General features: G+C 42.6%; 3 protein-coding genes and 2 non-coding genes across 7 annotated transcripts; 1 reads left to right on the top strand and 4 right to left on the bottom strand.

Annotated features, from left to right (window-relative positions):
• Positions 1–2,311: 2,311 nt before the first annotated feature.
• Positions 2,312–10,781, bottom strand: dtx4a (deltex 4, E3 ubiquitin ligase a). 2 transcript variants are annotated; one of them, XM_088294739.1, is made up of 8 exons: positions 10,654–10,781; positions 8,212–9,250; positions 5,468–5,529; positions 4,710–4,871; positions 4,570–4,631; positions 4,168–4,488; positions 3,981–4,070; positions 2,312–3,031 (listed from the first exon to the last, which is right to left on the bottom strand). In XM_088294739.1, the coding sequence occupies exons 2-8, from the start codon at positions 9,042–9,044 to the stop codon at positions 2,801–2,803; spliced, it is 1,761 nt and encodes a 586-aa protein (XP_088150865.1). In that variant the 5' UTR covers positions 9,045–9,250; positions 10,654–10,781; the 3' UTR covers positions 2,312–2,800. The 2 variants fall into 2 exon arrangements, with proteins under 2 accessions (XP_088150865.1, XP_088150864.1); XM_088294738.1 differs by lacking the exon at positions 10,654–10,781 and adding an exon at positions 10,072–10,454.
• trnaa-cgc (transfer RNA alanine (anticodon CGC)) lies at positions 10,770–10,841 on the bottom strand. The gene has a single exon. It is a non-coding gene; the product is annotated as a tRNA-Ala (tRNA).
• A 1,713-nt stretch (positions 10,842–12,554) lies between these two features.
• On the bottom strand, positions 12,555–14,196 carry LOC148338849 (uncharacterized). The gene is made up of 2 exons (XM_088294916.1): positions 14,100–14,196; positions 12,555–13,068 (listed from the first exon to the last, which is right to left on the bottom strand). Exon 2 carries the CDS (start codon positions 13,064–13,066, stop codon positions 12,575–12,577), a length of 492 nt encoding a protein of 163 aa, XP_088151042.1. The 5' UTR covers positions 13,067–13,068; positions 14,100–14,196; the 3' UTR covers positions 12,555–12,574.
• A 511-nt stretch (positions 14,197–14,707) lies between these two features.
• Positions 14,708–21,089, bottom strand: coro1b (coronin, actin binding protein, 1B). Of its 2 annotated transcripts, none has more exons than XM_088292829.1 (12): positions 20,892–21,089; positions 20,713–20,820; positions 19,484–19,692; positions 19,290–19,412; positions 19,074–19,203; positions 17,925–18,106; positions 17,738–17,857; positions 17,051–17,155; positions 16,835–16,980; positions 16,694–16,751; positions 15,615–15,902; positions 14,708–15,215 (listed from the first exon to the last, which is right to left on the bottom strand). In XM_088292829.1, the coding sequence occupies exons 3-12, from the start codon at positions 19,685–19,687 to the stop codon at positions 15,093–15,095; spliced, it is 1,479 nt and encodes a 492-aa protein (XP_088148955.1). In that variant the 5' UTR covers positions 19,688–19,692; positions 20,713–20,820; positions 20,892–21,089; the 3' UTR covers positions 14,708–15,092. The 2 variants fall into 2 exon arrangements, with proteins under 2 accessions (XP_088148955.1, XP_088148953.1); XM_088292827.1 differs by having other exon boundaries at positions 20,906–21,089.
• A 620-nt stretch (positions 21,090–21,709) lies between these two features.
• Positions 21,710–21,798, top strand: trnar-ucu (transfer RNA arginine (anticodon UCU)). Its single transcript is given in 2 exon segments — positions 21,710–21,746; positions 21,763–21,798. It is a non-coding gene; the product is annotated as a tRNA-Arg (tRNA).
• Positions 21,799–21,930: the final 132 nt, after the last annotated feature.

Genomic DNA, 21,930 nt, shown 5'->3' with positions numbered 1-21,930 from the left:
CTTTCTTGGAAAATTCTTGTAAAATTACATTATAACATACGAAAATGTGCAAAATGCAAATTTGTGACCACAAATTTCATGGCTGCACCATTGCGCCAATTCATCAGGCAACTCCCGAATAAATTTACTTTTAAGACTGGCCACACACAAAAATAAATTCGACAAAATGATGATTGCAACACCAATTTCCGCAAGAGACAAAAAAAGGTATGAGCCGACTGGCTAACGTCTCTTTTTCTTTTTCAGGGTTTAAAGTGGAAGTAATCCAGACTGTTAATCCAAGGGGCAGACTAATCTACAGATAAACCAGCCCGGCGCTGCTCAGGTCATTCAACTAATTCACTGTTAGTTTTATTGAAAAGAATTGTGCGCGTGTAATCCATCCAGTAAAATTCCATTAAGGGTTTACATTTTTAATTTATTAACATAATACAGAGAAAACTGTATTTATATTTGAGTATTCTTTTAACACGTTTAATTAATTTTAATGGCTTCATTCATTTAAAGAATATTTTATTAGGATAAAATAAAAAAATCTTTTAAATTCCGACATTATGAATAAAATAGTATTTAAGTGTTTTAAAGACATTTTTCAAATGTGAATTTAATATTGCAAAAGTAAAAATACAGTTGATCATAAACGGACATTTAAAAAATAAGCTGGTTTAAAATAACACACGCAGAGGAAAAAAAACAAACTTTAATGCAAATTTATCCACATATATAACACATACATACGAGGTGCATACATCCATACATAAAATATAAATGCTTTTAATAATTACGTATACCATTTCATAGCAAAAATGACAATAAAATAAAAATGCTGCATAAATAACTAAGAAATGTCTCTCCGTACCTAAAATAACACCAATAAATAGAAAATCAAGTCAATGCAAAATCCAAATACAAACACGTCAGCTGATGATTTTTATGTTGTCAGAAGTGACAAAATGAACAAAACGGAATGTAGTTGCCAAAAAGTAACTCTAGAGGTCAGCAAACATCCATGCGCAAATGAAGTCACCAGGGTGGCACTTACATTCTTGACATGAAGTCTCACAGTATGAAGTAAATTGAACACTGACTGACTTGGACTGGATGTGCACAGTGGTGTCAAAACGCAATATCGCAGGTCATGCAGCCGATCACGGTTGACGCGTTTTTTTTCTTCTCTGTCACTGTTCCTTTAAGACGGGGGTGGGGAAGTCCTCAGAGCACCATTGTAAATTCATGGCGAAAATATGGTGAAAATGTTACATATGTAACAATTGAAAACGAGAATGATTTTATGATTTGAAGTGGACTTGAAGGTTCGTTCAACATTAAAAAAAAAATGTTGGTGACGTGACGATGTTTTGGAACCTGAATCAGGCAAAAAAAAAAAAAAAAAAAAAAATGACAGCATTACTGTTTCCCATGTAAAAGCTAACGCGTTTGAAAGACGATATAAGAAATTTGCCCAAAAATGCGAACAGTGTGCGGGAAAAAATATTAAAATGTAGAAAAGTTACGCAAAACTTGGACCACCGCTTCCTAAGCTACATTTCTATTTTTAGGATTCGTTTATGTGTGACGGTTGGATTCAAAATGTTGTCGGTGTGTTGGCTATTTTACATGACATCATCCTTTTTGGAGCCTGACAACAATTGCGTTACCAGTTTCCATGTAAACGTGTAACGCATCGGCCGGTAGATGGATGCACTTGACAATGGGCGCAATGAAGCAAAGGTTCAAAGTACTGCTTCGGAGGCGACGTTAACGCATCAAAGACAAGTTGAAAATGGTTCGATTCCACATGACATCATTTTTTTTTTTAGCCAAAAAGACAAACAATTTTAAACTGGTAACAACTGTGTCGCTGTTTTCTATATTATGCTAGGTTCACGCCAAACTTGTTGCAAGATTTCTGGCGGCGGAATTGAATTGAAGTAAATGGAGTTTGCGCGGATGATGCGTTTGGGATGCGTAGCGAAGCATCGAAAAATTGGCCCGTTCGCCCTTTCGGCGCGCTCGAGGCAGCCAATCAGCTCCGGGACGTGCTACGTCACACTTAGCTTCATGTCCACTTGTCGGGTTGTTTGAAAAGAGAAGAAAGAAGAAATGAAGGAGAAAATAATTGTTGCCGTCTATGGACATCCAGAGCTTTACAACACTACTCGAGGGAGAAAATATTTTTTTAAAAAGTGAACGGAATTGGAGACAAGTGAGCGAGGAGCCTGGGGTGCCTGCTATTTTTAATTTCTTTTTTTTTAAACAGCTGTTTAATTTGATCAAGACGGCCATATTGTTTCCATTAGCATTAGCATACTGTTACCAGAAGCTTTGTCGTCGTCACAAAGCAAAGCCCCTCCTCTTGAGCGTGTATGAGCGGCTGCATCGTCAACACCCGCGCGGTGAACTATCTAACGGATTTGGTGTGAACCTAGCATTAATGCTAAAAAAACTACAATCTGTGGGGGGGGGGGGGGACGCTAAGACAGACGCTAACGTTTAACATGCGCTAGTACCTGTTAATGCGTGAAAGACGGATTTAAAAGTTTGCTGCTTTGTCGATAATTGTACATGAAATTGGTGTTTGGAGCTTAAAAACACAAACAAAAGTAGTTTTTCAATTTTACCGCTATAAACAGCGGCTATGTGCGATTCTGCCAAAGTATATAGGAGTGTTGTGGGACTTTCTTAAACAGCTCCTCTGAGGTTACAGATCAAAAGCTAGGTTCCCCCACCCCTGTTTGAAGGTAAAAATCCTGACCTCCCCCAAGGATGCTTTTCCACATGATCCGTTTTAACGTTTGGCTCATTCTCTGGGAAGACATTCGTCCTCGGTGATGCCCTGAGCCTTGAGCTCCTCCAGAACGTTGTCCAGGTGGCCCGGGTCGGGGTAGCCGTGGCCCGTCAGATTGGAGCCAAACTCCGTCTTGTGGTGCACCTCGTTCCAAATGACCGTGTCCGACTCGCCGGTGGTGCTTGACGTGCCCACGGAAAATATGAGGCGGCGGTCCCACGCCACCAGGAGCAGCCTCAGAACCTGAACAAGTAAGGCTGTCTTAATACTTGGTGAAGTTTCATGCAGTCGTCACATAAAAGACTTCTCAATGCTGCACAGGAGTTTCGACAGCAGTGATTATCATACTGCACGTGTTCGTGGGCTCCCTCTAGTGGCAGTTGGAAAAAATGGGCTTCAACTTTTCTCAAGTGCAGCTCTGTTATTTTAAACTTGAGTACAATCCAAATGCATTTAATCTTTCAGATCAGTTTGGTTTAAAAGCTTTACAGTTGACTCATGCGTAGTTGCGCCTCGACATTTGCAGATTTATTAAAATTTTCTTTTACTTTTTTTTTTTTCTTTTTTTTTTTTTGTTCTTTCTGGATTTTTTTTCAAACCAGATTCCTCCCCACATTTTTTTGTAGATGATAAAAATCTGTCTATCAGCGTTTCTGTGAAGAATTTTGTGGGTTTGTAAGAATTTTTCCCTGATGCATTTTAATGGGTTTCAATTCCACACAGATTTTCGCTCTTCATACGCCGGCCAGGTCCCCGGTTATGCAAGTCGACTATTTTTAGGTACAGTTTTATTTAACTTGTGCAATACGTTTGAATGGATGGAAACATGATTTAAGTAAAGTTTTACATGACTTAACATTTTTTCGGCGTTACTTCGGGTAAAAAGAAACGTTTCATATCTTTAACGCACGGCAAATTAGTTTTGTTTTCAAATGTGTTTGTCGTATGTTTAAAAACCAAGCGGGAATTCTCTCTTCCAAGAAGAGCAGCGTTTTCTGCTCCTAAATACTATGAAATATATTCTGCTATATGCTTTAATACTTAAAGACAAGTTTCGCATATTGGAATTTCATTTTGATACCACATCTCCTACAAACATTCCGAAAACCGTGGCATAGGAAGTCCATTGTGAATATTTTTTTCCCTGACAAAGTCACTCGCTCGGGTCTCGTCTGTGAATATCTAACAATACCTTTCGTCCCTTGTCGCTGTCCGGGAGGTAGCAGTGTCTCGGGAAGCCGCGGGCTGTGAAGGGTTTGCCGGGGTTTGGGTGCTCCAGGCCCTAAAGAGAAACAGGTTCATGACCTCGGGCAAGGCGACAAAAAAAACAAAAAAAAACAGACACACGCAAGTTGTGCAAAATATGACAGCCGCTCTACCTGAATGCCGGGAGGAATGTTGTAAATAATGCGGATGGTTTTGCAGTCAGGGTGTCCGGGAAGCGAGTGGGGGATGACGTGGTACTCCATCTTGCCGGGGGGCTGGTTCCCGGTTTTGACGCCATATATGGTCTTGCACGTGGGGCACTGCAGGCTGCCATCCTTGTTACCGTTGTTGTACATGGCCACCAGGCACTGCAGGTGGTACTGATGGCCGCACTGCGCCAGGCGGCCCACCGACTCCGCGCGTGAGATGCCGCCCACGCCGGGGCCTTTGTAGCCCGACGGACCCGACAGAACTTCCATGCAGATGGTGCAGTCCTGCAAAGTTGCAATCGTTATAGTAAAGCCGACATTTTTGGGGACACATCCGATATTTTTGGGGACTAACTTAGAAGTTACCTCTTCAGGAGGATTGCGGACTTTCTGAAGGTATCTCTTCACCACCTCCTCCGGGGTCCTACCTATGACAAGAAAGCAGAATGAGAGTCATTTCAATGCACTTTTGAGCATGTTTTTTTTTTTTCTGTCTCTTTGCAGACCTTTGCGGGCCTGCTTCTTGGTGGTTTTACGACAGCAGTGGCCGAGACCTGGCACGGGTTTGATGTCGCTCTTGCTGACCGGTGGTGGATGGAGCACCAGCTTGGGAGGACGAGTCAAGCAGACAGGAAGTCCCGCCGCGCTCATGAGGATGCCGGTAATCCCTAAAAAGAGCATGCACAACTTTTTAGGATTTTTTTTTTAATCCAAATTAAATATGACTATTGTGTGTATGTTGAAATGTCATCAGATCAGATCTGATCAGTGATCAGCAAGTTTACCTCCCTAGAAATGTTTTTTTTTATTTTATATGCAAATAATAATAATAATGAATTTGATTTTAAGGCATCTCACTGTTACATTATGCTGTGGAATGAAATATTTAAAAGAAAAAAAATGACTACCAATCATCAATTTTGCATAAAATGCAAAATTTCTGCCGATCCGATCCAGTCGATCAGATCGGTGCAATGTTTAATAATAGCACACCTTTTATTCTGAAAAAAAAAAAACAACATTCTTTGCAAAAAAAAAAAAAAAAAAGCAGGAAAATATTCTTGAAAACGCAATTTGTTCTGGGGAAAAATTACTTTATTCCTATACTAATTCAAATTCCATGGAAAAAAATAAAATATTTATACAGGGATTTAAAGATTTATGCAAATGAGAGCTTTGAATTGGCCCAAAGACGTTTGTTTCATTGGCACACCCTGAATGTGCTGCGTCGTATAGTATGGAACGTATTCATGACTAAGCTCACCTGCCAGGGCAGGGTGCACAGGACTGGAGCCATTCAGGTTCTTGACAGGAACCGTTGGCACCCTGCAAGACAAAGACGACGGCCATTGATACGTGACAGGTCAGCATTAAGGTTCCAAGATCCGATCAGTCTGGTGCGAACAGGTGGTGTGAACGCCACAGCTGGCCGCAGCATATGTCAAGTTCGACCGCACATCAGCAGGTTAAGGAGCTTTTGCACAGTCACGGACGAGAGAGGTTCAGCTAGAAATCTCTTTTGCGGCTTAAAAAAAACAAAAACAAAAAACATTTTAGCGGCATTGTGTCATCACATAAGGGCCTATTGACACAATATTTAGAGAACCGGAAAGCACTGATCAAGTCGAGAGTGCTCAATTGATTTTAGTCGTGAACCGGCATACCGTTGCAATCTCAAAGAACAAAATGTTCCATTTGTGTCGGGATGTTAAAGCCAGTGTGGGTCCGAAATACAAGAACAGTCAAGTCAAGTATTTTCAATTTTAATCAGATGTATTTTTTATGCGAATTTAAAAAATGTATTTAATTTTTTCTAGCATAAAAGGTTTCTGAGACGTTTTCCTTTTTTGTTTTGAAGGCAAGGCAACTTTATAAAGCACATTTCAGACACAACACAAACACAACATTCAAAAGCAAAGCGGAGAAAAAAAGTAGCTTACAAAAATGACGTACATTGGCAACATTTAAACACGTTAACAGAAAACTTTAAAAGCGTTTAAAAATAAAGTCGAGAAATAAGTTTCTGAATAACTTAGAGTATTTTTGTTTAAAAACTTGGCATATAAACGCTTGCGCAATATGGACTGTACCGACTTTTAGGAAAACCTGATGTGTTAGGAAAAAAATGAGGGCAAATTTGGAATTACCGCGAGAAAAAGCAATCGGAAAAATTTACTTGCATCTCTGATTAAAAAAAAAAAAAAAATTTATAAAAATATCCAGAAATTTTTTTAAATAAAAGAAACATACAATCTACTTCATACTTACGGCCGGCCACTCTTGATTACAGTCATCTCCGAGAATATTTTGATAATCCAGACAGGGGAAAAAAAAAAGCGCTCTGCTTCGGCGGTTGAGTTGAACGGCGACGTGACTTGTCGCGCCTCGCCTCAGCTCGCTCTTTTATAGCGCTAATCCGCCTTTTCCCATCTGGTGACTTAACTCGAGTTGTAGGCCATTCAGTCGTCACATCACGGATTACCCGTCAGGCCATAAGGAAGCTTATTTGGCCAGCATAGGGCACCCGTCTTTACTTCCGCAAACTTTCACACAATTTGGCTAATCCTTAACTGGATTTGAAGCCATTTTTGATTCTATGGAGAAAAAAAAAATCTTTTTTTTACCAAAACTAGCATATATATATATTTTTTTTTTAATAATTTATTTACAATGTCAGTCACCCCTTTCAATGCTAAATTTTGCACATTTTCGGTAAAAAAAATAAAAAAATTTAAAAAATAAATAAATATATATAATTTTTTTTTTTCTGTTTGTTTTTGTTAAATTATTTTATATATAGTATGATAACATATTTGATTCTGGAAAAGGGCTAACAAACCCATTCATTCACCTGCAACACATCGTTCAACTGTTGTGGCAATTCCAGCTCAGTAATGCCAACCGCCTGCCTTTTTCTCCAAATCTCTCACTTAGACCACCCAAACGTCAAGTCGTCTCAAGGAACAGCGATCAAAAATGAGCTTAGCGTACTTCCTGTTCTGGGCAATATCATCGCACTCTCCCTGTGGCTATTTCAGTTTGTTTACCAACAAGGAAGGAGAAGCATGTCAGCAAGTCACGTTTTTTGGATTGCGGCTAATCTTCCGGCATTAGGCCAGCCTCCATCTGGGACTGGGAAACCTTTGTGCATGAGCAACTTTTAAATGCAGGAAGAAAATTTGAATTAGACAGACAGAATTTCATTTCCTCTATTTTTTCTTCCATTCTCACATGTTTTGTGCCCAACTATAATAAGTCCTGATTTGGAGAATCTTCATTCACAACCTGTCACATGGGTCCTATTGGAGGCAATAAGAAAATGTGAATGGCAGCCTTCACTGTCAAGGTTATCCTATAGTCACTATTTTTCCAGATTTTCTTTTTTTATTGCAGAATATCAGGCAATTTCACAACTATTCCACATTAATACATCAAACAAAAGAAAAATCTTATTCCAGCACAGTAATTTTTTTTTTCCACGAACTACATTTTGTTGAAAAGAATAAAAATAAACCAATATATATATATATATAATATTAATAATAAACCATAATAATTTGGACTGTTTCCCAAATTTACAGTTTGGGCAAAAAAAATAATTTCTATTGCAGCATATCATGCACTGTTGTGGCCTGGTCCATCTTAATACTGTAAAATAAACTGATCCAAAAACAAAATGGAGGTGAAACTACAAAGTCACACACACACACGCACACCCCGATTTAGACATGTAATACCCCTCTTGTAATCCTGCTAACTGACAAACCAAGTGACCAACATACTTTAAGATAATCAAAACAAACTTTTCCCCTTTGCACTCCTGGCCGAGATCATCAGTGAGCAGCAGGTGGAGCGCTCTGTGGGTTTTGATCTGAAGGGCTTTTGATTTTCTGACGTGGGTGCCAGCAGGCTCACCCATCTGCTGCATGGACTCTCACCTGACAACGTGACCGACCGCAAGTCCAGTGTCCTGATAAATGTGCAAACGTGTCAACTGGGTCTACTCACCCGGAGGCGATGAGTGCGCGGGACTGAGCCATGGCGAGACGCTGCAGCGCCGGTCGGCTCAGTCCCGCCAGGCCGGACCGCGGCTGCAGAGATGTAGTCAGCGGCCCCAGGACGCGGGCGGAAGGTGAGGGCGCGCAAGCCGAGGCAAGAGGTGGGCCTGCGGGTGGCGAGGTGGAAGCGTGAGGCGGGGTGGCCAGGGGGGGTGGAGGAGGCGGGGGAAGCGATGGCGGCGGCGGGCGGCCAGAGTTGAGGGACAGGGTGGTGGTGGCTGAGCTGAGAAGGGAGAGTGAGTGTGCAAAGCCTGCACCCGTGCCTGCACTTCCCATACCCAGACCGCTACCCGCGACACTGAGGCCGCCCGTCGCCCCGACGATCGACGTCCTGTGAGGGGAGAGCGACCGTGAGATAGAGGGCAACCGTGGGAGGGTGAGTGACAAGGCCCCTCCGGGGATCAGGTGGCTGTTAAGTTTGGGACTGGGTGCTTTAGTCTGCGGCGGTCTCCGACCCAGCGTTTGAGCGCTGGCCATGGTGCCCACCTTGACACTGAGCAGCAGCATGCACTGTTGGCAGGCGCACGGCGCTCCCAAAGAGGTGATAGCTGAAGCGGGCAGCGCCCCACTGGGGTACGCGCTCCCATTGCCACCCCCGGCGCCAGCCATCCTGATTCCCGCACCCACTGGGGGAACGTCCACAGGTCCTCCGGGGTGAGGCACGGACGTGGGTGCCCACGCATGATGGGATTTGGGCAGAGGCCCCGACACCAAGGGGTACGCCAAATCGGCGCGACGCTGGATGCGGCGGCAGCGCTGCGTCTGCCCATTGATTTGGGTCATGCTTCCGAAGTCGATGAGGTAGCAGAAACCCAGCGGCGCCAGGTCCAGCCAGGGCTGCTGGCGGTCGCGGGCCGCCTGGATGGCGATGCCCACCTCCGTGTCGTACGCCGTCCAACTGCCCACGTCGTTCTCCCACTCCCACAGCCAGCCCTGACCGGGCGCCGAGGTGGGCTCGTAAAAGCTGCGGCGGACCGCTCGAAGGGTACCTGGGGAAGGGCAAAAATGGCTACGTGAATAACCCAACTTGAGTACTTTCAAGTTATACAATTTTATGCATTGTGAACAAAATAATTCTTTCTGACACAGATGATGATTTGCCAATGTGTCAAACTGATGCAGTATAGCGCCAACTACAGCCGAGGAGGACTAACGCCAATTTTCTTTCCATTATGTATCGATGGCTGGTATCTGCAGCCTCCGCGAGTACACAATACCTCAAAATGAGGCCAGCGTTAGCCTGATACAGATACCTGGTATCGGTACTTGCTCATCGTGAAACCAAATGCATAGAATTCTCATCCCGATTCTGTCACGCAGAAGACAGAAAGGTGGTAAAATCGGATGTTTTCAACGTCAACGAAAGAAGAAACGTGTGCTGCGCAGATTGCCGGGTTGAATTACCCCCTATGTCATTCACGTTTACACAAAATGTGGTAAGAAATGACGCTATTCGGGGCAATATATTGAAAAAATACACATCAGGTCATTGGTACTTCAATGTTGGTGGAAAATGTTAGGCTTGGCTTCTTCGTTCCTTCATTCGGCGTCGCTGCCTTTTACACAGAACACGGAAAAGCGCCGGCTTTAAGTAAAAGGGGCGCTTATTATGCCCATTTTAAATATTCCACCTAAATCAACTTGTTCCTCTGCCTATTGATGCTCTGTAATTCCTTGGGCGTGTTGACTTACGCCCACCGCGTCCCATTACTTTCGGACTAGTTGCACAAGCACAAGTGCAAAAACAAGACGTCATTTTGCGCCAGAACGGAGGTAAGAAAGATGCCTCCGGAGCGGCCCGCTCACCCACCCGTGTCCTGGCGAAACTGGTGCATGGACTGCAGGTCGATGATGTAGGGCGAGAGGCGAGAGTCCACCTGGCCGAGGACCACGCTAGCGCAGCGCGGCTCGCTCCGGATGACCGCCTCGATGTGATGACACACCGCCGGGCTGTAGGGCCGCCAGCGGCCGTGCTCGTTCAGCCATTCCCACACGACCACAGCGGACGCGAGTAACATCCTACTCGGCGTCGTCCCGACACATCAACGCGGCAGCGGCCACAGCAACATCGCGACTACACGCCGACCACCATCTTGTTGTGTTGCTCGTGTGCGTTATTTGCAACATATTCGGCACAGATGCAAATCGTACCTGCCGTGTTTGTAGTTCCGGGTGTTGCAGCAGCAACTGGTCGACCCCCCCCCTCCCCCCAAAAAATAAATATATACACACACGCACTAAGCCTTAAAATAAGAGATTAATAAAATAATTAATAGTACCGTCGTTTAAATTAAACAAATACGCAGATGAGTGACGTCTCATGAAATCAAAAACCGTTTTGTATATTACGGTTAATCCTCCGACAGCCAATCAAAAATAGAGACGAGCCTACCTTCAGCCAATCATAAAACGAACTTGAACAGATGCATCGTTGTTTCTGTAATGTTAAGCCTTTACTTTCAAGGCAGTAAAAGCCATTTAACAATCCGCTGTCAAAAAAAAATATTGTGGAGATGCCGGGGATTGAACCCGGGACCTCATACATGCGAAGCATGCGCTCTACCACTGAGCTACATCCCCACGTATCGTGTATTCCGCAAAAAAGTAGTTTTAACTGAATATTGTATGCACTACAATTTCTGAAGTCGCGTCGCTTTTTGGAGCAATAACACATTTCTAAACCCTCCGTATGAAGGAGGGGTGGGGTGTCTCTATCAGATCAGATGTGGCATTTATCAATTTAAATCCACCGGCAATGAATGGATTCATCAATTTGAGCGGAGGTAATTTGCTGAGGATATTTTGAGACGACATTTTACCGAAGGTGGCACTCGCAGTTGAATTGGGGCATTTAATAAAGAGAGGCCACTATTTGAGGAAATACATTATTTCTGACGTCAATTAGGACGTTTGGCAAAACTGCCTTGCAACGGAGGAGATTTTACGTCCCATCCATCACGTTTTAATATAATGCACATACAAAATACTAAAGCAGTTTCTCAGTAAATGTTTCTTGACCGCAGAACACATCTAATTTAAAGAAACTAAGCGAAAAGAATGCTTTCAAATAGTTTTAAAAATACCAAACAAGTCTAGAGTGGCCCCCCCAAAAATAAAATTTTCTCTTGTCCCACCCCCTAATGACCAAATTGAATCTCGAATTAAACAGTTAAAATGAAATTTAAACCATTTATTTCATTCCTGTCTCTTGTAACCATGGGGACATTTGTTTCAATTAACATTTTTCAAATAATAATTATTATTCATGGAACGTGTGTCAAACAACATTCACGCAATTTATGTTACCTTGGTAGAAGAAGAAAGCAGTGAATCACGTGGTACGCTGGACGTGACATCGTCAAACTGTTTTCCAAAAGAATGGGTAGAGCAAAGGTATGTCTTCTCATCTATTTTTCATATTTTTATAACACTCATTCGACCTCATGCAACCCTGTCATGCCCATGGTCAGAATAAGACTTTTGTTTCCTTAATTTATTTCCACAAGTATGTTTGTCGCCTTGGTCAGGTAACTGTTGGCTAAACAGCTAGTTTTTATTCCTGACATTTCTGCGATATTATACACCGATTCTGATATTGAATTACTTCTCTTCTTTTCACTTAACTACGAAGAGAGTGAAGGTTGATTAAATTATAGTATCAGAAGGTTCTGTTTTTCCTGAGAGGTGTTAAATATTCAAAGTGAAACGTCACAAAGGCTCGTTAGATAGGAGACATTCCGGTGAGTACCGTAAATCACAAGGGAGCTCTTCTCTGGTAATCAGATTATTCTTGGGATAGGATTATTATTTTTTTTTTTTGTATTCCGAGTTGACCAAATGGTTCTGGGGGAAAAACACTGTGGGGGGGACTCTACCCCCTCCTCTAAAGGCTTTTGGGGGGGATTAAAAGAGGAAGGTGTTTGAGGTGTAGTTTTAACAGGGTTGCACCTTCTCCAGGTTACTCCGACATCAGAAACTAATATTTGTAATTTTGTAAACTAATTGAGGTAAATTTTCAATCATTACTTTTAAGATTGATGATTATGTAGCTGGAAATCATAAAAGGGAAGGTTTATTTTTCAGGAGTTTGACTCTATGTAGGAGACTATTTAAGGTGTGCCATTTATTTATAATCATTAAGTGCAATGACTTAAAGTAAATGCAGTTTAACTGAGCTCAGTGGGTTCTCTTTGAAGAACCCTACATGTATGAAGTTCATGTCAACATGAGAAGCAGGCGTGTATTTGAGGTGTTGAGGTGAGGCGTGTATTTGAGGTGTTGAGGTGAGGCGTTTATTGACGATTGAATGGGAACTATAATCTCTGATGCTCATATGTTATCTGGTTTGCGTCGTCCTCTGACCACAAGACACTCCCAGAGAACTGATTTAAATTGACAAACACATCAGCTTCCTTTGAATCCTCTTCTGTGTCACTGTCTTGCCTTGCCATGACGCCCCAGCCATGTGGTTGGCCATCTTCACTTTCATTGGACTGGCTCCCGTCACTTCCTCTACTTCTACAACGCTGCTCCTTTTGTCTGGGCTTGTCTTGAAAATCCTGCATTTCTTCCCCGTCCTCATCGGAATTGTCGCGGGGCCGCAATTGGACTCCCAGGCGGGTCTCCAGGATAGCTATCGCCAGTCTGGCGCGGTCCCGGAGCCCTCCTTCCTTATCGACGACACGCCGCAAGGTGTATTCCCCGTTGGTCTCCCTGTTCAACTTCTTGTACAGGATGATGAGCAATAGGAGCAAGCCGATGAAGATGAAAAAGAGCAAGACGATAGTCTTGGTGGAGTCAGCCATACCTAAAGCAAAGATGGTCGCGGCATGAAGATTTAGATTTCTTCAAATTAATTTGGAAACATCACCAAAAAAGAAAAGTACCATTGATTAAGGATCTGTTAGAGGGGAAATTCCATCATCACTTTTAGTGTACTTGGCCTCCAGAAAGGTTCTATGCAGGAATGTGAATATTGGGCGCCGCACTATTGCGTTTCACAGCCAGCCACCAAATGTTGGCGTTGATATTAACCGTAAAGTTGGACCTTTTAAGTGAGCCGAACGGTAATTGAAATGTTCTAAAAGCTCAGTGTGTTTCAGTGTGATTTACTTGATGGGTTATACCAAAGTCCAAATGTCAATGACAACAATAGTGGCAAATCCATTCAAAATTGCGCTTTCCAAGATGAGTCATTTTTCCTCCTGCACGCGGAAACATGCGACTTCAGCATCCTCACCCGCTGTGCCCGTTGTGATTGCATTTCAAAGCAACCCGCCAAATAATGAAACTGAAAACTCCGTAATTCGGCTTTATTACCCCGATAACTGTGATTAGCTCAAAATTGCACACACGTTTACATTAAATAATTGGTGTAAATAGGAAATTTTACAAGAATTTTACACTTTTAAACATTTTAAATTCATATCAGGTTTCAGGCCATTATCGAAAGATTACAACTCCGTTTTTTGCGCCGCATTTAAAACGGTAAGTCTGAGCATAAGCCACGCTGTTGTTCCAGTGTCAAACAGTAAGTAGATACAGAGAAAATAAGTCGGCATGTACAGGAAGTGGGGAGACTGCATGCAGTTTTGCTGGTTTCCTGAAGCGATGGCAACTAAGCAGCATCCGACACGCTTGCATTGCATGGAAGCTATTCTCATGTCTATCTTTGAAAAACTTTATTAGAAGAAATAAGAGCTAACAACCCATGTGGTATCAATGGTGACAATACTCAAATTAATGAAGCAGTTTTGTTTAAAAAAAAACACAATTTGAAAATTATGAATTTAAAACAAAAAGCATTTATATGGCAAAAATAACAAAACAAAAACTTACCAAAGTTGTGAACAAGTGGATCGTTGGAGGGGTAAAAATATGTCAAGTGGCGCAAGAGACCTGACTTGTTTTGAGCACGACGTGATATTGAGGGGAGGCGGAAAATGCAAGATGATTTGAAGGAGGGATGAGGCGGAGGAATAGCAAATACTGTACATACGATATTTATAGAAAGAGGAAGACATTTCATAAATAGAGGTTAATTTTAAAAAGTGAAACTGCAATTTGGATGACCAAGTATTATGATTTTGAATTAGATTTAAGTACATACATTAATAAAAAATAAACAAATATATTGATAGTTATGTCATAAGAATGAGAAAAAGTCTTCGCATTAAAAGTGTAATTTTACATTTGAATATATGTAATATATTGAATGTTTTATTTTTTTTAAAATTCTCAGGAAATCAGAATTGTATGACAATTAGGATGTATTTGTTTCACAATTAGGTCATATAAATTTCATATTTTGCAAGAATTCTGAATGATAATGATTGAAAATGTTGTATAATAATAATAATTATCATAATACAGATCCCCCGTTTTCTTAAAACTATTTCAAGATGACCTGACCTTTATTCCAAACAAACACGTAGATCACAAAACAGTTGTGTGAATACAAACGACACTTTATTCCATTTGCTACAACCACATCCAAAGTGTTGCGATCAGTGCATATAAAGATGGGAATGTACAACAGACTGAGTAACAAATCATTCAAAATCTACAAAGTAAATAAAAGCAAAGCAAAACAAACTTGAAAAGCCACGTTCAACTGACACCAAGTTCTAAATTCACAAAACTCATCAGCTAGTCGTCACAGTTGGATTCTTTTTCTTCCACGAGCCCCGAATCAAAGATTATCAGATGAGGTTACGCGCTACATGATAAAATTGAGGTCTTGGATCTGATCACAGTTTAGCAGCGTTCAACTACCTGATTAAATAGCCCTAGAGGTTCTTCTTCTTCTACGAGAGAGCGAAAGGCGCTCGTTCATACGTCGCCGTCCTCGATGCGAGCCAGCTGCCTCTCCAGCAACTCGATGCGCTGGCTCTGAGCGAGCACCACGGCACGCAGCGCCTTCATCTCCGACAACAGCTCGTTCAGAATGTCGTCCTGGAAACAAACGCAACGTCCGTTGAGTGTTTCTCAGATAAAACAAACAACCTCCCGCTAGCTGTGGCTGAGACCGGGGATGCAGAATTTATTAGTTTTAGTATTAGTTTTATTTTTTTAATAGAGTATTTGTCAGGTGTTGTGTAATAAAGTAAATCAAATTACAATTCTTAAATGACTATTTGGCCATTTCACTATAATTATAATTAGTTTTACTTTTTTAGAAAGGGAAGCTGTAGTTTCATTTTTTAAAATTTTATTTTCTTAGTTTTCGTTAATATAATAACCTTGAAACATGAGGAAAAGGGGACATTGTTGGACCAAAATGACCGCCCCGCATTCTGTACTAGAACTTTATTTATTTTTTTTTAAACAAAAAAATGGCATGTTGTGACACACCTCTCGCTTAGGCCTCTCCGTAATGCCGGGTGTCTCCCTGGTGGCGGCACGTGGCTCTTCGTCCTCAGGCTCCTTGGCGGCGGGAGTCGCCGCTGGTGCCGAGTCCTGCGAGGCCAGCTTGGGCTGGCTCCTGAGCGTGTCGCGGTGCTTGGAGGGCGGCGCCGCGTAGCCTCCGCTCAGGGACACCAGCAGCGGCGCTGCGTCCCGGCCGGCAATCCATTCGTCGGCCAGTAGCGCGGGCTCTAAACCGGCCGTGTCCGGGTAAAGGTCCCCTTGGAAGAGATCGGACTGTACGAGCCACAACAAAGAAGACCAAGTGAACTGATGCCCACCAACGGATACGGTAATATAAGAAATTCATGCACACTTTGTCTGAGTAGACCACTGAGCGTTAGCAAGAGGCCTGTAATAGTGGTCACATTGATATTGACATTTTTTCCTAAATGTGGCTCAAATGTGTTCTATTAATTTATCTCAATTGTTAACTGAATGGATTTATTTCAAATGATACACAAAAAATACCTCTCCAATATCCAGTAAGCAATTAATTTTTTTAACTAAATAATTGACATGAAATTATTCTTTATTGACTTACACTGGGCTCTTTTTTGCGTAAACGGGGACAAAAACGGCTCATCTTCATTTTTGTGCTAGGGTGTGTAGTTTGTGAATTTGGTAGACGGCGCTCTGCCATGCTGGGCGTGCCGGTGGCCTGAGGGTGTTTTCTTTAACACGCCCCCCGGCGCAACAAAACATTTGGTGTCAGAATCTAGAGTAAACCTTAGAACAGCAAAAAGCAGGTCAAAGTTGTGGCGCCGGTGGTGTAACGCGATTTTGGTGTATTTAATCAAAGTGCAGGCTCAGATTCTTCACTCTGCTTGTTTGTGCGGTGGAAGTCAACGTATTTTATGTATAAATATGACAAGAGCCGTGCCTCTAACACTCTGAGTTCTTGTAGAGGTACATGGATTGAATGCATTACCTTAATATTTATTAAATTTTTCTTTAAAACACCTCCCTTGGCTGTGGCAGAGCTATGCCAGTAGCATTTAGTGACCGGCAGAACAATCACGTTTTACCTTTCTTGGTACGGTCATCGAAATGGGTTCCACTTTCCTTTCATGCAATTTGTAGAACCTACGACCAAAGAGAATTTTTTTATTTTATTTTTTGCTTTGTCATAATCCTGCATGGCAAATTTGGGTTTGCAGAATTCTTACCTGGCAATTTCACACTTGTTGACGTCCACCCCTCGTTTACTGAGGAAGCCTGCCCCTCTCTGGGGCTCCTTGCTGCTGTATAGACTAAGGAAATGAACGTAGGGAGATTCGTCCGTCACCTCAAAGTAGCGAATGGTGCAGTCTCCCTGGAAACCAGATGACAATCACGTTAACGGCGGGCCGAGCAAACGCCAACACGTGCCCGTACGTCCTCACCTTGCCCAACAGGTACACCATGTTGGTGTCGGGGTCGTAAAAGGGGAGAAGAACGCCATTGCTTGTATCCATCTCCTGCACCGCCATCGGCTCTGAGAGATCTTTCTGCAACATGACATACAATGCTTGTAATTTCATAGACGTGCATTCAAGAATACTGTTGGACGAAGATTGCAGTCAAATGTCTAGAACAGGAGTGGGCAAACGTTTTGATTGGCGGGCCACAATGGGTTCTAGAATTTGACAGAGGGGGCCGGACCAGGAGCATAAGGATGGAGTGTTTTGGTCACCTCAGCTCATCGGAGAAAAAAAACAAAAAACATTTAATTTGAAACGAAAGTGAACAAAAGCATTACATCACATTAATCGTCTTTCATTGATGATATCTTGGAACGTATGAGAAATTGGGCTGCTTAGCTTGACATTTCTTGTATGGAGGAGAGCAATCGAGATTTAAAAAAAAAAAAAAAAAAAAATCTTTGTGACAGTTGCATGAAAAAATTTTGTTTCATTTCCGCTTAGCATATGATTTAGAAAAAATACCAGCTTTAAGTTACTTAACCGGAATTGCTGATCGTCGGAGGGCAACGACATACATCAAGCGTGCAGTCTTAATTTGACTGCCGTAAGAGAATCGACCACTGGGCTTGACATTTGAAATACACACTGGCAGGCTTGTGCTTGTACCGTATCCCATAGCGCCACTTGTCTGTCACTCATCCGGCTGAAGCCAGTGGTCAGGATCTTGCCGTCAGAGAGGAACACGGCTCGCATGGGTCTGGTGCCGTCGTGGACTTTTTCCCTCACCTGGACGCATACGAGGCCGTCATTCAATTTCCGAATTGAAAGCTCTCAAATGAGCGCCGCGGGCTACCTTGAGGACGGCGCCCCTCCGCGGGTCGATGACGCGCAGCGCCTTGTCCTTGCACACGGTGCAGACGGCACTTCCGTTCTTGTTCCAGCCGACGCTGTAGATCAGGTCCGGGTGGGCGTCGGCCAGTTGGTACAGCAGCTCCCCCGTGCCCACGTTCCACACCACAATCACGTTGTCGCAACCTAGGGGGGGAAGCACATGTGGCTTTGTCAACTCACTTTATTTACTTAGCTCAAGAGATAACCAACCAGCTGTTTGTTAGAGGCAAGGACTTGAGTAACTCATTTTTTTGCATGGTCTCACGGTATCTGCTGTGAAAACATGCTTTCTCCTGATCACCTTGATTTGTAGGAGGACAACTCGTCCTTGGGTAGGTTTCAAAGAAACTGTCTAATTGATATCATTTAGTCTTACTATTTTAAACCGAAATGTAATGTTTTTAAATTCATCTTATTTTCAAGTTATTCGTATAATAAGGTAAGGTATAATTATTGCCATCGCCTGCTTGGGATGTGATCTTTAGCTTCTAATAAATTTCAATTTTTTAAATCATATAGTAATGCTATAAATAAATAAAAAGAAATGCTGCATTGAAAAATTCTTTGACATCAAATCACATGTGCCACAGTTCTTAGCACCCCTCGATGTTAATACTTTGTACTAGCCCCTACTGCCAACAAAACCACGCCTAATCTTCTCCTGAATGTGTGCATGGGTGAATGTGAGGCTTTGTAAAGCACTTTGGGCACCTGACTGGGTGGATATGATTTGTGGATGGTGGTTCTTAAAATTCTTTATGATTTTTGTTGCAAAGAAATTCCTGTGATATTTTTTTAAATTTTGCACAAAAAATGCACCAAATAATGATAAAAAAAAAAGTAATACTAAAACTAATAAAAGCTAAACTAAAATGAAGAATTTGGGGGAAAAAATAAAACCAATTAAAAACTAACAAACCCACTCTCAAAATGAATTAAAACTAACAAAATGTAAAACACGCAACTATAACGAACAATGCAAAACTATTACAACCATGCGCTACTGTCGACACGACGAGGTGCCGAACAGGGCTACTAAGCCATGTATGAACACAGCCTGTAGGGGGCATCTTTGCACGGTATCTGCAAAGCAAATGCTCACTTTTGTTACCTGCAGTTAAGAGGATGTTGAAAGCAGTCGGATGCCAGGCCAGGATGCCCACCCTTTTGCTGTGCCCCTCCAAGGTGACCACGGCTTCTGTCATGGGTGCCGTCAAGCCCCCGTCCGGGATCTGCCACACCTGCCCACACCGGAAGTGACATACCATATGATAGCACAGTAGCTCCAGTCAACTAACAAGAAGAAACATGGATGAGGAAGTCGGACCTTTACGGTGCAGTCCTCCGAGGCGCTCGCTATGATATTGTCGTCATGAGGAGACCACTGAATGTCCAACACCGGCGCTGCGTGGCCGCACACCGTTGGGCACGACTGATCGATCCTGCCGCTCTGTTGTTAGGGACAGTGCTGTCAAAGGGCGCCGTAAAAACCCCGCAAAAGTGGATGAAACGTGCGGAAACCTTGCCGATGGGGACCACTAGAAAAGCCCCGCCACCTCCCGCTTCGATGATGACGGCCAGAAACTTGGGGTTGACGGCGCTCAGCGGGCTGTCCCACGTCACCCGCGACACTCGCACGTCGTCCAGGCAGTGCTCGGCTTTCCATGCCTGCGCAAATACGTGGCGAAACTTGCTCTGTCGCACCACACCTCGCCGGAAAGACATTTTGCCTGTCGAGGATAGAGGTTTCATGGTCTCATGGTGTACTTTTATAGTGACCGAGGATGTGTGTTTACTTGTCTGCAAAGCGGACCAGACATCAGGAATTTATCAGCGCACAGCCTGTAGGGTAGGAGTGTCAAACTCAATTTTTGTCACAAGCACCATTGTAGTTACGATTTCCATCTGAAGGCCGTTATAAATGTTTAATTGCCTTTATACACAACAAATGGATGGATAACTTGTTTTAAGTCAAGAATAATAGTTGCTCAAGTTACATAAACAGAGGTTTATAACAAAAAAATGCTGCAAATATCTGCAGATTTTTTTATTTATTTATTACATATGAAAATGTGAAATGTTAGCAAATTTTAGAAAGAATCATGGAAGGCGAAGCACAGGATTTGCAAAAATAATGTGGTGGGCCAGATCTGGCCCGGGGGCCTTAGTTTTGACACCAGTGTTATAAGGGGAATTTTGTCTGATAGTATCTACTCTGACATATTTGCTCAAATAGTGACCACCAGCTGTGTTTACTTACTGACCAGCAAAAATGACCAGATGTGTTTTAGGGGTGAGGAGTCTAGATTTCAAGGGGCGATTGTGCATCGTCTCGCAATACGTGACGTATACTGTTTTGCGTGTAATTGCAAATCCTGTTAATCTTCATTGCATTCATGTTTACTTTTATTTTATATTGTTTGAAATATCCACTTGTCGTATAATGTGTGCAATGTAAAGTGGGTTGGACTGGTAACTCTACACCCGCAGTGAAATAATAACAGCAATGTTCACTGGAAGGAAGGAAGGAAGCACAATAGGTCCATATAGGGACTGCTATCCTCCTATTTAAACAGGGCTCACAGTGTGTACTGGGCCTGTGCATCATCGCTTTTGTTTCTCCTGTCTTCGTGCAGCAATAACGGGGTTCCCCGTTCCAATTGTTTGCTGGGCGAAAACAAATGCGCATGCGTGTGATGAAACGTAGTCATAGAAAAAAAAAACGCATAATGTTGCATTTCAGTGCCTACCTGGCTTCTTTTCGGCGACTTAGCGAGAAACAGCGTGACAAGAAAGAGCAGGCCAATAATCCAACTGTAACTTAATCCACTCCCGAGTCACGAAGTGGCGTTCACGACCTACAAAACACGAAATACTGGCATGCATTTTCAAAAAAATCGAGATGCCAGTTCTTGGGAGCGACAATTACGCATGTTCGCTGACATGATCAAGAGCGTCGCCGTTGTGCTGTGACTGGAAAACGGCGTGGCTGGAGACGGGGGAGATGAGGAGGACGAGGATGATGATAATGGTGGTGATGATGAAGACGATGATGATGATCGGAATGCGCATCGAACAACGGAAGGCAGGCACCTATCTACGGAGAGGGAAGGGGAAACTAGCTTTAGACATGTGACGCGGACAAGCCAATCATATTGAGCCCGCAGACGTAAAGTTCTTCAATTCGATAATAATTGCACGTTTAGTGTGCGATATTAATTGTAATTAAAATGACAAGAAATGTGTATATAGGAAGAGTTCTTGTAACATTCGGTGCTTGTGTAAATAGGATTTGTAGCCTTTATGTCACATACTGAGCCATTTTAAGTGTGGAAAACCGAGCTATACTCTTCATTGAGACTACATGTTCCACAATGCACCTTCGTGTCGTTTGTGCAATGAAGATGTTCAGCCACTAGAAGGCAGTGGTCGTCCATAGTTACATAATTTGAACATAAATACTAAAATGTTACTCATTTCAATATGTAGCTGTGATATTGTATATTGTTCTTGTACATATTTTTAAATAAACGACACACAGTTGTCAACACAGATTGGTTACGTCGTAAATGACGTAACGCCCCAATTATATATACTCAGGCACGAACGTGAGCAGTGTTTTTCCGAATATCCCTCGTTTTATGACAAATTGAACATTTTTTTACTCTTCGGATGCGTGTTGAGGGTTACACCGGCGCGATTGTGTCTTGCTATATATATATGTCATATTAAGGGTGACCAACAGGTGGCTCCGTGGCGCAATGGACAGCGCATTGGACTTCTAGCTTGAGTATGTAGTAATTCAAAGGTTGTGGGTTCGAGTCCCACCGGAGTCGCATTTTTCGCCATCATTGTTTGTACGTCAGCATTGCTTCCACTTGCTTTTTAAAGGTGAAATACCGATTTTTGTTTGTGCACAAAGCAGAAGGTATTGGGTGAAAAAAAATCCACGTCGATACTTTACAGAC

This window comes from Idiotropiscis lumnitzeri, chromosome 4 (assembly GCF_059441095.1).
Source record: "Idiotropiscis lumnitzeri isolate Australia: NSW breed Sydney's pygmy pipehorse chromosome 4, RoL_Ilum_1.0, whole genome shotgun sequence".
Classification (NCBI taxonomy): Eukaryota; Metazoa; Chordata; class Actinopteri; order Syngnathiformes; family Syngnathidae; genus Idiotropiscis; species Idiotropiscis lumnitzeri.
The sequence above is the reverse complement of the archived record's forward strand: the minus strand, read 5'-3'. Positions and strand labels throughout refer to the sequence as shown.